The 15,652-nt window shown below is 34.3% G+C and overlaps 1 protein-coding gene across 3 annotated transcripts in view; it reads right to left on the bottom strand.

Annotated features, from left to right (window-relative positions):
* AFG2A (AFG2 AAA ATPase homolog A) overlaps positions 1-15,652 on the bottom strand; it is a 343,293-nt gene that overhangs the window by 233,869 nt on the left and 93,772 nt on the right. For all 3 annotated transcript variants that reach the window (XM_079919922.1, XM_079919923.1, XM_079919924.1), the window contains exons 12-13: positions 13,050-13,103; positions 11,291-11,370 (exon numbers count right to left, since the gene is read on the bottom strand). In XM_079919922.1, the coding sequence (XP_079776048.1) occupies positions 11,291-11,370; positions 13,050-13,103 (134 nt within the window). The remainder of the gene's footprint in view (positions 1-11,290; positions 11,371-13,049; positions 13,104-15,652) is intronic.

A 15,652-nucleotide genomic window follows, 5' to 3' on the forward strand; every position in this document is an offset into this window, starting at 1 on the left:
TAAAGAATGCCTTTATTGGACTCATTAGCAGATTAGACATGGCTGAGGAAAGAATCTCTCCACTTAAGTATGAGTCAATAGAAACATCCAAAACGGAAAAGGAAAGAGAAAAAAAGACTGAAGAAAACAGTAAAAAAGTAAAAAGAAACAGAAAAGAAAATCCAAGAACTGTGGACAACAACAAAATATGTAATATATGTGTACCTGAAACACCAAAAGGAGAAGACAGGTAGAACAGAAAAACTATCTGAAGCCATAATGACTGAGAATTTCCCCAAATTAATGTCTGACAGCAAGATCCAAGAAGCCCAGAGAACGTCAAGTAGGAAAAATGCCAAAAAGCTACACCTAGGCATATCGTATTCAAACAATAGAAAACCAAAGATAAAGAAAAAATCTTGAAAGTAGCTAGAGGACAAAAACACTTCACTACAGAGGCACAAAGATAAGAATTACATCGAATGACTCCTCAGAAAATATGTCAGCAAGGAGAGTAGAGTGAATCCCCATAGGAATGTTACACTACCTAGCACTGGAGAGTTACACATACACCAAAAAAAAAATATTAACCTAACAGCGTTACTAGATAATGATAAAGTTCTAATTTTTGTGACCTACCTAAAGGAATTTGTGTAACATAACTAAATAGCTTTAAGTGAATGGCATACTTCCATCAAAAGAAAAAATCCTGGGCCCATGCCACATCTAAATCTATGTGTGCTTGTGCTTTGCTTGCTAGTGCTTCCTGATAGGAACTATATGCAAATAATGTCAGAACCCATCCTTAGCTATGTTACGTACATTCTCCCTTCTTCCTCCAATGAATTAGTAAGACTGCTAGATGTCTTACTGCTAAGTATGAATGTATTAGCTGAACTTGCTGAGAAGTAAAAAAAAATAGCTACTAGGTTTTGTTTCAGAGTTAGGCAAACATCATTGTGGTACAGTGAGAGAAGAATGAGAGGAAAAATAAGGGGGGTAATTTTATTAGAAAGTGCAACAATTCATTCAATTCAATTCAACTCATTTATTCAATAAACATTCACTGCCTAGCAGGCCAGACATGGCTTTAGGAAATGGGAATTAAAACATTAAGATGGCAGTCCCTACTTCCTCAAGGACCTTAGAGTCTAGCAGGGAGAAAGAAAACTCCACATTCATTTGCTTTTCCAAAATAAGTAACACAGAATAGTTCCTGAAAGACTGATTCAAGAACTCTGGATAACATCTGCTTTCAGTTTAAATCAAGAACTTGGACAGCATAAACGTAACTAAATAAAACTAGATTAAGATAACTGATTTACCCCATCAGTAATGAAGCAGTGGCTCTAACTTATAACCATGAATGCTCATACTATATAGAACATTTAGAATCTTTTATAGAAAGGAGAGCAATCTTATAGTTATCAAAGTTAGGTTTAGCCAGGGCTAGTACTGAATCTGAGCACCATTCAATACAAGCTTTCCTACATGGTAACATTTGAAAGAAAAATTAAACAATGATATTAAGAGGCTAAAAAATGAGTAAGTTTAACAAATAACATAGATTTATTATTATTAAAATCCACATATTGGTTTTAACTCTTCAAACTTTATAAAACAAAAAATTTGAATACATTTAAAGGCATTCCAAATTTACAAAAATTTTCATCATAAAATTCGAACAGTATTTCAGTATTTTATAACCTTGGATTAATGTTTTGAACATGAATCATTGTAGAAAATAACAGATTTAAAGATGAAAGGATGTCACATACAAGCTTTATTACAAGCACTTTTTACATGAGAGCTTATCAGGGGAAACAATACAACAGTCTTTCAGTTTGAATTTAAGTCATAGGTAAGAAAAAAAAGTTAAGGGGCTTTTTAAATGCCATTTTTAGATGCTGAAAGCACACTGATGCACCACCACATTCAATTAACATAAACTAATCTAAAGTTAAGAATGGGTAAAACATTTTACGAATAGAAAAATAACCATTACCATAATCGCTTTAGACACTGAACCCAACAACAAGCATTAGATATGGAGTCCACAAAAGAAACGGAACAATTAAGCCCAAGATACACTGTTAACAACAAAAGCATAATATTGAATATACACATCCCTAATTCACCCATTCCTCAAAACCCTATATCCTGCAAGTAAAAAGATAAATAGGAAAAGATTTTTCTAGACTCTCATTTAGCCTTTATCCCTTCTTCCTTTTAGTTTCCTCTTAAGAAGAGGAAGGATGCTAGGGAATTAGAATCTGAAACAATGTTAAATTAGCATGTAATCTGGACAGGGATGGGACTGAGATAATAAAAACAAAAATTCACCTGAATTGTAGTAAAACAAAACAAAACAAACCAAAAGCACAGAAATAAAAAAATGGTGAATTTCAGCAGGGATCTGGGATCCATAAGAAAAATTCTAAACCTAAAAATTATAATAACTAAAATTAAGAATTAAAAAGATGAATGTAATAGTAGATTAAACACAACAGAACACAGGATCCTTGAACTGGAAGGCAGGTCAGTAGAAAATATCCAAACTGATGCACAAAGAGAAAAAAAGAATGAAAATAGTAAAAATACATATAGAACCCAGTGGAAAGCCTAAGAAACATATAACTGTAGTCTCATAAGGAGAGAAGTGAGAGAATCAAATAGAAGCCATATCTCAGGAAACACAACCTGAGAATTTCCCAAAATCATCAAAAGTAATCGAAGGCATCAAGAATGGGCTCGGGATTCTCAAATGCTAAAGCCAGTAAAATTATTACTAAACTAAAGATAAAAAGTCTGTGATCAACATTTAAAGTGATCAACAAAAAAATTTTCTTTGCAGAATGATTTCTGTACAGTGGTTAAATTAAAAGAGTTACAAACATGATACTTCTGAGTCCTAAGTATCAACTTCCCTAATGAGAGAAACTGTAGATTTTATGAGGCCATCTGTTTGCAAAGATACTGTTCACTCACTGAAAATGTTAAGAATACATACAAGTGTTCCAGGTCCTATTTTGCTTTTTCTTTCTTTACCTGATCCTGACAAGCCCAATGTGAATTTCTTTTAAAATGAATTGCCATGATTAGGAAACCTCTCTACTTGTGAAGGAGCTGGTTTTCCTTGAGGCAGTGAGTATAACCATCTAAAGGAAAATGAGTTTGGGGCAGAAGGAAACAGATACAATATTTATTTTTTATTTTCCCTGTTTTTCTAAAGTTCAGGAAAAATATGAATTATACTCTGATCAAACACCTTGAAGATGATAACACTATGGGAACAATAATTACAGTTCTGGCTTCTTGATAGACACTTCTTTAAAATAAAATTTAAAGGAGAGACAATTTTTATATATTTAAAAAGTCCAGGGCCTCCCTGGCGGCGCAGTGGTTGAGAGTCCGCCTGCCGATGCAGGGGACGCGGGTTCGTGCCCGGTCCGGGAGGATCCCACGTGCCGCGGAGCGGCTGGGCCCGTGGGCCATGGCCGCTAAGCCTGCGCATCCGGAGCCTGTGCTCCGCGGCGGGAGAGGCCACAGCGGTGAGAGGCCTGCGTACCGCAAAAAAAAAAAAAAAAAAAAAAAAAAAAGTCCAGCAAGAGAACAAATACTTAAGCAAGTTATAATCCACGAAAAATAAAATCACATGGAAGACTAGTTTGGGGGTATTTTTGGGTTTTTAAAAAATTTTTAATTCATGTATAACTGATTTACAATGTTGTGTTAGTTTCAGGTATACACCAAAGTGATTCAGTTTTATATATATACTTATATATTTTGTATTATTTATAATTATAATTATTTTATAATATAAAAAATAATTTAATAATAATTATAAAATAATTGTAATTTATAGATATAATATAGTTATATAAAATGAAATATAAAATTATATTAATTCTATATTGTATTATGTTTAATATATTTATATAATTTTATTAATATATTTAATAATTTTATATATTTATGATTTTATATTAATTTTATATTATTTATATGTGTAACATTCTTTTTCAGATTCTTTTCCTTTATAGGTTATTACAAAAATATTGACTGTAGTTCTCTGTGTTATACAGTAGGTCCTTGTTGGTTATCTACTTCATATATAGTAGTGTGTATATGTTAATCCCAAACTCCCTCCCCTCCCTTTCCCCGTTGGTAACCATAAGTTCATTTTCTATGTCTGTGAGTCTATTTCTGTTTTGTATATAAGTTCATTTGTATCTTTTTTTTTTTAGATTCCATATATAAGCTATTTATCATATGATATTTGTCTTTCTCTGACTTACTTCACTAAGTATGATAAATCTCTAGGTCCATCCATGTTGCTGCAAATGGCATTATTTCATTCTTGTTTATGGCTGAGTAATATTCAGAAACATATGCCAAGAAACTCAGAAAGTGAAAGCAAAAATCATTTGATGAATGTCAAGAATCAATAATGCCTTGAATATTCTAGTTGACCACTTCACGATAAACTATGCTGTCAGATTATGATCTATATTCAGCTTGAACCTAATAGTAAATAAATTATTTTAGATTAACAACATACCCTATAAAAGCAGACAGACATATATAATGAGTTATCTTCACATGCTGTCCTAGAGCTGTGCAAGCTGCATGTGCTCTGAATAACTGCAGCTTTGTATAAAGCGTTAACACAGAAAATGACATAAAAGTATGTATCTTTCCATCTTGCCATCATTTCCCAGTAAAAATTCCAAGCTAACATAGGCAACACTCGCTACATCTGTATAGTTTTGACTCAAAACACAGTATTAGAGAAACAAGTGATTCTTAAACTCACAGTTCAATTTACCCTCTGCCAAAAGCAATTTTTTGAAGGGAATTTTTTCACAGTCCTGGATGTCCCCAGGTTATTGTTATAAACATAATCCAACAAAAGAAAAATAAGGAAAATTAATACATGTAAGTTCAAACTTATTCAAGCTAAAAATTAAAGCAGAGAAAATGCTTCTAAACATGTGTCATTTTCTTAAGTACCATAGATCTAGAAATGGTGACAATGAAAACTAAAGTTCTATAGTGATTATAATATATGATTATACAACATAAAGGTTTTAAAATCATTCCAGTAAAACCTTCATTGATTAGTACTCATTAGGAAGCTTACTTTGAATTTGGGAAAGAGCTTTGATAATCAGTAAGCTTGGGTTCAATTAGTAAGCCTTACCATTATTTTTTTGTGTAATCTTGTGGAAGAGTTACTTAACCTCTCTGAGACTCAGTTTTCTCAATCAAACATGGAAAGACTCATACCACCCTCAAAATTAAATAAATGTATAAAGGATCTGCTGATACTTAGCACAAAGGAAATGTCAACAGATAACAGTTATAAGCATTATCATTATAATTATCACCAGTATACCTGGCTTAATGAAGGGATCTCTATAACATTTTACACATTATCCTAACAAATTAAACTGAAAAAGGAGTGTCTGACACATAAAGGTTACTGAAATAAAGCATGAACATGACTGAAGATTTTCGGAAGTCAGGATAGCACAGGTCAGCAGATATATGCAGATTCACATTGCCAGTTCTCTACTGAGCTTTACTTAAAACATGGTAGAAAGTATCAAACTTCCTTAAGTTCTTCCATAAAAGCCACCAACATAATTCTAAGATTAAAAACTACTCCTCTTAAGCCCTTCATAACTATGCCCAGAACAGTGAGCCTGATATATAAACTGCTAAAAGACACTTTGTTTATACAAGATGCATTAGTAGGAGCCTGCTATGGCTTGGCAATGAGAATTCTTCTCATTTCATTAGCTGCTCAAATGTAGTGACAATTTGGCTCCTCAGGGTCCTCAAGGAACAATTTATTTTGAACAGCAAAAAGTTCCAGATAAGGAGACCTTTATACTTTCTCAGATATTTTTATACGTGAAAAATGACTTTTTTAAAAACGGCAAACCTTCTAAAACAGAAAAAAACAGAATATACTGTAAGACTGTGTGCTCAGATGCAGAAATGAAATAGAGTGAGAAGAAAATCTCCACTTCCCTGGTTTCTTAGATCTATACCGAAAGAAGTTCTCTTCATCTGTTTTTTCTATCCTCTTTTTGTATCTTCTAAATGAACTCTTTTTGGGGGGCAGGCGCGGGGGGGACGTGGGGGATAGGTGGATACTGACTCAGGCTCTTGATTTATAATGCTCTGTGACTACAGACACATAGGATTTGGAACCCAATGATTTGCATGCTTGCTTACTTGAGAAAAGACTCAATTTGATTCCCCTACAATAAAATAAATGCGACTGAATGGCCTTCTGGCAGAGGGTAACACGGTGATCTTTCTACAAAATTAATTAGTATACCAAGGACGTACATAGTCTTTCAAAATGTTTTGTCACTGATCTAATAAGCATGATCTCATTACTGTTGCTATCCTCTATTATCCTTTGAATACTGTTGCTATCAGCTACGTTAAAAAGAACATTTATCATTTCTGTACCCTCGGCACAACTGACAAAGTTTTGTGACTCTAGACTCACTTTTAAAGTTAGTGTGTACAAAAACCACTGAATTTTTTTGAAAAACGCATCACTTAGCACTTCCTTAATTCTTTTCGGAGCTCTTTGACAGGTGAATGTATTCCAAAGCTTACAAATGATTCTTTATAATGAAGATGTTGATGCTTCTATGAACGTAATGCAGGTGACAAAATTCCAAAGACAGTCTCAGTGTTTAATTTTAAAATAAAATTGGTTCACAAATGACACTAAAACATGGTGAAATCATACTCTGCTAACAACCAGCTGAGTGAACCTAATCTCTGGTTTCTCTGAGGCTTCATTCCCTTATTCAAAAACTAAATGTCTGGGTTTTAGCACAGAGTGCCTTCTCTGTTAGGCACTGTGCTGGACATCTGAGGTAAGAGGATGAAGATGTTGCCGTTCCCTTGAGGATTTCATAATTATTGGCATGTATGAATGAGGGAGTTAAATTAGGTAAGACATATATACAGGTCTTTCTAGTTTAAAAATTCTGTGTTGGTAATACGGAGCACGTAACTTATTTAATTCATTATTTTTTTTAATTGGAGTATAATTGCTTTACAGTGTTGTGTTAGTTTCTGCTGAACAATGAAGTGAATCAACTATTTGTATACATATATCCCCTTCCTTGTATTCAGAAATGTATTGATCTAGTCAAGTGCCGTTAAACAGAAAGAGGTGAAGCTCATACTGGTCTAATTTGCTACTTGTTGTAGAGAAACTTGGTGGCTATAATTAATGTTGAAGATTAGGTGAAGGGAATTCTTTGGATTCCCATTATTCATGTTGCCTTTGCCCTTTATTTCCACAGATCACTGATAGCTAGCTGGAGTAGCATAGTGAAACTGTTTTATGGACTGAGAAATATTCTTGGCTGACTTTCAAAGCCACAGTAGGAAACAAAATCCATAAAACTGACATCCTAGGAAATCAAAACCAACTCCAAGTTTAAGAACAAATGTATAATCACTAACATAATGAAATGATTTTATAAAACTTTATTATCTGCTAGAGATAGGCAACACAACAATGGAAAAAATGTTCAGCTATACAAAGTACTGAAATTAGACGTTTCCAAAAGATTAATTTTCTTTTCCCTTCGGAAGTCAAGTCCCTTTTCCAAATTATCCCTGTTCAAAAGTCAGAGTGCTGTGGACTGAAGGGACTTTATGATATCTTAAAAAAGGTCAGGAACCTATAGCCAGTTTAAATCTGGCCAGCCAACTGTTTCTTATTTGATTACATATTGTCTATGGCTACTTTCGCACTGTAGCAACAGAGATGAATAGCTGCAATAGAAACTGTATGACTCAAAAAGCAAAAAATATTTACTAACTGGCCTGTTTCAGAAAAGGAATGCTAACCCCTATCTTAAGGAGATCTCACCACCATGATGGTAATTATTACATTGATTTTATTTTTCAATAGCAAACATTTCACAAAAATGATATTTATTTCCTTTCAACTCCTGCAATAAAATAAAATCCCCTATCATCTCTTCATATGATTTCTAAATTATAGGCCAACAAGTCATATCCAATTCAAATTTTAAAATGTTTTTCTAGTTTAATTTTTAAATGTCATTTAATTTTTAAATGCCTGCCCAAATGGCAGGCATCTGAATTTGTTTCTTAAAATCTACCCCCCACACCCCCAATGTCAATATTCAGGCTTGAAAGAGACCTAAAGAAGACTAGCCAAACATATACTATCAACACTCTGAACACAAGCACTACTTATGATAATTTTCTTGGTGCATGCAAAATGCAAGCAAATTTTCATTTTAAAAGCAAGATAGCTACAAATGACCTATGTGTCCTATAACAACAAAAAATCACTCCCGATTCCTAGTAAAATGTTGCATCAGGCCATCTCTCTAAGGAAAGTCATTAATGTCAGCTGGTGAGGATGATTCCAAGATCCACTGACTAGCTGGAACGTCCCAGACAGAGGAAGTTGTTCTAGGAATCTCTAGATTAGTCTAGTGGCCATTTCCTCAGTCAGAGGAGACCGGACCAAGAGAATACAGTATATGGGGAATCACCCTATCCTTCTTCACTTCTGGGGACAGAAGTGTTGCCTAAGACAAGAGTGACTGTTGATTTACTGCCCAGCGTGCTCTCTCCTCCCCACTATAACCCTGAAAAAGGTGAAAATTTAAGCTAGCTGGGAGGCAGGGCAGAATACTAGAACCAACTGTGTAATATCCTACTTTGCATTAATGCAGGGGCCTTTTTATGAATTTTTTTCTTCAGCTGTAAAGCACTTAAAACAGTTTCTAGAATACAATAAGCACTAAATAAATGTTACCCAATATTATTAACTCAGTATAATTCAAATCTCTTCCCTACGTGAGTGCCTTACTCCCTACCATAGTATCCATCTTCCAAAGAGCTATGCTACTTTAACAGCATTTTCAATTTTCCCAAATATTTACAGATCATTAAAGCACTTTGCAAAGGGAATCTTACAACATTTCATCCAACTCACAATACGAAATAAGACAAAAAAATCTTATTCAGAACATCCATAATTTAAATGGGCATACAGAAAAAGAGAAGTAAATATCAGGCTTACTTATTTTTCAAGTCCCAAAGAACTTAAATGGGGCAGGGAAGAGGAGAAAATAGTGGTTGTAAGTAGACACTTTTATAAACATGAAAAATCTCTCTTTCTGAAAGCACAAGTATTTCTAAAGCTAAGCAAATAGTATGTCTATACTCTATTTAATGTGCAGATTGCAATCCTCAGTTTCATGGCTAATTTGAGTAACTTCAAGTAGTCAAAATAATTGACGTAACATGCACAGGACAGTACAGACTAGTATATATCATAATTCATGGCTCAATCTGTTAAACAGCTTAAGTGTGGAAATCCAAATCTTGATAAGAAGAAACAGTCATCTTAGGCACTGTCATTTTTGGACTAGTCATATTATTAGTTGGATCTGAATGTTATCATAGAAAATCAGAAGAAATGAAAGCAATGAATATTCTACAGCCCAAAATTATATAGAAAATTTCTAGCTTATGGAATTCTTAATTTTTCTACGTTTCCCTATGTTACTATGTTTCTTATGTCCCTACATTTCTTTAACAATGTATAGAGTTGGTTTAGTATTTTCGGAATTTCATACGTTTGCTATCTATCAACAGCTGTGCTTTCAGTTTCTAGAAACTGTGTCCAATTCAAATAGCTGAAGAACAAAAATATACGTGTGAAGCTTTTGTTTGTTTTTGTTTTCAGGTTACAGCACTCTAGATAAAACAATAACTTTCTAGGTAATGTTGGCCCATCACACAATTATGGGGAAAAAACAATCAAAATATCATTCTATGAGATTCTTATGGCTATAAAAACCAAACTATATAAGACTTAGTGCAGCTAAAGTACAACTAAAACTCTCTACTTTGGACTATTAACATTACATTTGGTAGTTCAGCCTTATCTTCGTTTTCTGAAATGCCAACTAACTTGACTGAAACTTCTCTATGCAAAGGAAACTACACAGAATTTACCTGTACTTTATCTGAATGAGCCACTGAGGAAGGGCTCACAATATGATGAAGACTACTAGAGGAAATGATATCTAGAGACTGCAAATTATTAGCATCTCTTAATACATTTGCAAATTCCTACTGAGCCAAATTGCCTACAAAAAGTTTATTTCTACCAAGTGCCTTGTCTGGTTTCTCATACCATTACCTTTCAAAGGCATTTTATGAGAACTCTGCTACATATTCCACCTCCCATTTGGTTCATACTTAACAGTGTTTCCCACCCTGTCCCTTTCTAGGCTCCAAAAACAGACATCTCTGATGGCACATAAATGTGGCAGATCACCCTACTTCAGTAAACTTCTCTGGCTTCTTTTTCTTCTCTTGCAGTCAAGGTGAACTTGAGCTATTTGTAACCTTTTGTTCCATCTCACTTCAGAAGTAATAAAAGGACTCATGAACTCCAACTCATAAAATAACAAGATTGGTAGGTATTTACAGAGTATCAAATGGGTGGGGTAGAGAGCAGGGCAGGCTACCTCCCAATGTTTCCTAGTGACAATTCATACACTCATCTGATTAGGCAGCTCTACCCATAAAGAAGAGAGCAGTATGCCTCTTATCAAATCTAACACTGAGACTTAGAAGGTGCCTTCTGCCATCACCATAATTATCATCAGCAAAACTTTTATAGTCAATGTATAATCAGAGAGTTATGAAGAAAACACACAAATAAACACTCTCCAGCATGAAGTACTTGTACCATGTATTCCTTAAAAGACCTGTAAATCTTTGTACAGAAAAAAAAAATCACACTTGAAAACAGTTTAATATATATATACACACACACACGATATGTTTGATATGATATTATAAATAATCCTCTTTATTGTCTGACATTCAGAAACAAAACTATTAATACTAATTTTTATTCTATTGTAACTATATTTTAGGAAACATGACTTAATCCAGATAATACTAAAATCTGTATAATAACAACTTTTATTATAATTGGATTCTACTCTATCACGTAATTATGCTTAACTGAACTTTATTTACAGTTTTAATCACATGTTAATAAAAACCCAAATTTTGATAGGCAGTGCAGGGGGCTCTCTTTAGATAGTAAACTATAAAAATTAGCTCAAATGCCCCAAATGCATATCAGTCTTAAAAAAAAAATTACACATGAAAGTACTATAAAGTGATGATGTGAAATAATTTAATTCCTCTACACTGTAACTGCTACTATTTAATAGCAGTCCTATTAAATATTTCTTACCTGCCCCTTTCAACTGCTAAGGCATCAAGTTCATCAAAGAAAATGATGGAAGGAGCCACTGCTCTCGCTTTTCGGAAGATCTGGTGGAAAGAGTGCTACATTAGCTAAAGATCAGCAAATTCCAGAAAGCTCCATAGCTAGTTTTAGTTTGAAAATTATATTTAGAACCAAATCTATTATGTACCAGTAAACCAGCCCAATCACTTTGTATACAACCTGTAACAGATGTATAGCACTTCATAATGGATGTAAAAGTATCCTCTTCCACGGTGCTTACTTGCAAACAGAGACAAGACACCAACACATATTCTTAGAGGTGTGTAGGAGACAATTTGGTTAAGTAATCAAACAATCTCAGTTAAAATCCCACCTTCACCACTTGGTAGCTGTGTGACCTTCAGTGGGTAACTTTATTTTTCTAAACTACGATTTCCACATCTCTAAAATGGAGATTATGAAAAATGCCCGCCTCAGAAGTTTAAGAAATGAATTAAAAAAGGATGCAAAGCACTTAGTATAATGCCTGGAACATTTATCTAAATAAACACATATTTAAAAGAAAAATCATAAATGTATAAAATCAGCCAAAGTTTAGCATATACAATACTCATAAACCTAAAAGTCACACACTTTGCTCATTTCTCTGAAGACTGTAAGGAAAAAATAGCTAAAACTTGGAAAAGCATAGATAGGTTAGATCTGAAGTCAATCAGACTATCAACATCAAAGACTGGCCAGACAGCCACGGGGAAAACATGTGGAAATGGGCTAGAAAACGTCAGCATAAGCAGAAAGAAATCCAAACGTGTGTAACCTGTAACCTAGGCCTCCATTTTCTGGCCACAAGTATGATGACCATAAAAATACACAACAGTCACCAAAACCTTAATATTAATAAACACCACCTTTTTCATATTTTAATCAATGAGGTGCTATCATTATCAGTTAATGTTTTATATTATAACCAACATCTACATTTCAAGAAAAAAAAAGAAAGAAAAAGTTACTTAAATTTTTTTCTCAGATGCAAAACAAAGTATTCCAATCACTAAGACTCTTGGTTGATACCCACATGTGTCATAAGCAGAAGACCATCCGTTCCACTGCTGTTTATGTCCTTGCTTAGCTTCTTTGAGGATACAGGGTGCCTGTGTGAGGCAGGCCAATCTTTGCTTGGGAGGCCGAGACTTGTGATCAGACTGCTATAGTTACCCCCACTTCAGTGCCTTGATTTTGCATGAACTTCCCAGTTATGTAGCTTCAGCAATATGGATTAGCCAGTAGGCCAATCAGGCACTGGCTGTAAAATTTAAGAGGGGAGGGGGATGCACTTTCTAAATCACCAGTCAAAGGTAAAGTAAATAAAATAAGAAGAGTACAGTGACATTTTCATATACTAATAAGCTTATCTGATTTAAAGGGCTACCTGGTTTAAAGGATTTAAATCTCATTCTGACATCATGCATTCTTTGTTAAGTTTAAACATATCCTTATTTTTTTTAATGAAACGCTGACATTCGTTAAAATATATTTGGTAAAACTAAAGGCTGGAAATATTATGATGTTTAAAAGCAAAAACAAAGAATTGTAGATGACCAAAATTGCATTTAAAAATAATATTTGCCTGAAGAAAAATTATACCACTAGAATTTAGATTTGGAAACTTCAAAATCTATAACCCCAAACAAAATGCAAACCATACAGGACAGAAGCCTGGTTCTCCTATGCAGAGTTCCACTTTAAGACATAATCTTCTTACCTCTCTAACTGCTCTTTCAGATTCACCAACATATTTGTTCATTAATTCAGCCCCCTGAATGAAAAGAAAACAACTGTTCAGTGTCTTTATAAATCCAAACACATGTATGTCCTTTCAATAAAAGAGAAAATACACACATAAAAGAAAAAGAGGAAAAAAATAGACAAAAATCAGCTTTTAATTAAAACAGTTCCTCTAGCATGCTTATTTTTATTGGGTGTTATTTATGCCTCAAAAATTAAAGCCATTCTGTATTCCAAAAACTACACATCAACACAGTGACTGTAACTAAACATGATAGTTTAACATCTCATTCATCATCTGTCTACCCATCCATCCATAATTTTACTATATATCAGGAATGGTGCTAGGCATTGAAGATAGAACAGTCTGATACTAGATCAACAGCCCTCTCTGACAAGAAGCAAGACCTCAGGGCTAATTCTTTTTATGACTCCATGATAATCCCTGAAAATGGAATGGGAATCACGGAATCAATGACATTATCTTAGTCCCTGAGTACTTCCAAAATAAATGATACTCTCCAGCTCCCTCCTCTCATTTGACTTGGCCATGTAGACGCTGACTTTATGGATCTGCAGGGTCAAACAAGCTCTTCTCAGCCACTATCCCAGCCAAAGGAGATAACTCCTGCAGACAAAAATCTTAGGACCACCAACAAAGCTAACCCTCAGTCAGTGTATCACATTGTGAAAATGACAATGACCCTTGTTACCCTCCATAGTGTCTATTCACTCAGCCTCTGTCTGAATCTCCCTTCAGATATCTGCCACTCAGCACTTCATCCAGTTGATGGGAAATCTCTTTTCCCTTCTATGTCCAGCTATTTTAGAATGGGTACCAAGAAAGAAAGGTGTGGACTTCTAGTAATAAAATCTACCAGTTTTTAATAACCGGCCATCAACAGAAGAATCCTCATAAAAGTGGCTGGACTCCCAGCAATAAAGCACCTATCACTGATTCAAAGATACACTTTTTTTTGGACATTCAACATTTCTGAATAGTAAGATTTTTCTTTCTCAAGTACCTAAAATATTATGTATAGTATGAAATGGTAGGCTTTCATTTTTACCACACACCTATCTACTTTCTCATGCTAGTTATCACATCACAAGAAGTCATGGGATTAAAAAACAAATAAATAAAATAATAATAATAATAATGCTGTCCTGGGAACCACAACTCTTCCCTTCAGATACTGGTATAAAGTTTATTTTACAAAACGCCAGATGTCTTTCTCAGCTATGGGCTTTCACTCACTGTTCTTCCCAGCATCTGGCTTCTATTGACACCCTTCCCCACACAATTCCAAACCCATTAGACATGTACGTGTGTGCTTCTTTCTCTGCACACGCATGCGTGTATGCACACACACGTACACACACACACACACATTATTTTGAACAAGATTCATGTTCTATCCCAGGCAAATTATGGGTCCCAACAATTTACGGGATATAACTAGACACTAGCTTGAGTATTTCCGAAACAAAATACACCAATTAAATAAAAATCGGACTGACTGAAGCACACAGGCAAACCCTAGCAGAATGTCAACTAATGCTACAAATTGGTACAGGCAATAGTTAGCTTCAGATAAGACACCTTATTACAAAGATAGCTGTTATACTATATAGCATGGCAAGTGCTAGGATAGAGGGATGCTTAGGTGCCACTGAAACATAGAAAAGCAACTGCTTAGAGTCAAGGATGTTCCTAGAGAAAGTAACATTTCAGGTGAGTGTGCAGTTGATTTACCACCCTCAAAAATATGAAATACATCAAGACCCAGAAATAAATCAAAAAGGTCTCTGATGAGCTAAAACAGGTGTTGATATGCACTTTAATGGTAGAAGAGGTCTTAAGATTTTAACTTAGAGTTCACTGACTTTTTCAGTTATATACAAGACTAACAAACTTGAGTTTGAACTGATCTAAGAATTTATAACAGGTGGAGCTTAGGGGGCAGAGAGAATGCAGCAACAGTAAGGCTACTTAAAGTGGGAGGCAGGAGCATGTCAAAAACAAGTTTAAACTTTATCCTGTAAGCAATGGGAAGAGTCTTAGGGGAGTTAACTGATAATAGGTGTATTAGGGAAAGATGATTCTAGACACAATATAAAGGATGATTGGGAGGAACATATGAGACCAGAATGGCAGTTATGAAATTCTTAAAACAGCAAAGGTGAGAAATGATGAGGCACAGGCTTAAGGTAAAACAATGGAATGGAAATGAGAAGACAGCCACATAAACTATTTAAAAAGATAAAATCAACTTAATTTGTTGTGAGTAGCAAGATGTGAAAGAGAGAATAAGAGGGAAGGAATACTAATTCAAATTTGACATACTATTTCTGATGTTCACAATGAGTTAATTCATGAAGGAAAAAAGGATGCCCAATATATTCAGTGTAGCAACTCTCAGAAATATATATCTCATTAAAAATGGTCCATCCAAGATGATTAAAATTAAAAATTTTGTAATCATGAACATAAGTGCTAACGTTTACTGAATATTTCCTATGTGCCATGAACTGTTCTAAGCAATTTATATATATATTAATTCAGTTATGTAAAATGAC

The sequence above is a fragment of the Stenella coeruleoalba genome, assembly GCF_951394435.1.
Source record: "Stenella coeruleoalba genome assembly, chromosome: 4".
NCBI lineage: Eukaryota > Metazoa > Chordata > Mammalia > Artiodactyla > Delphinidae > Stenella > Stenella coeruleoalba.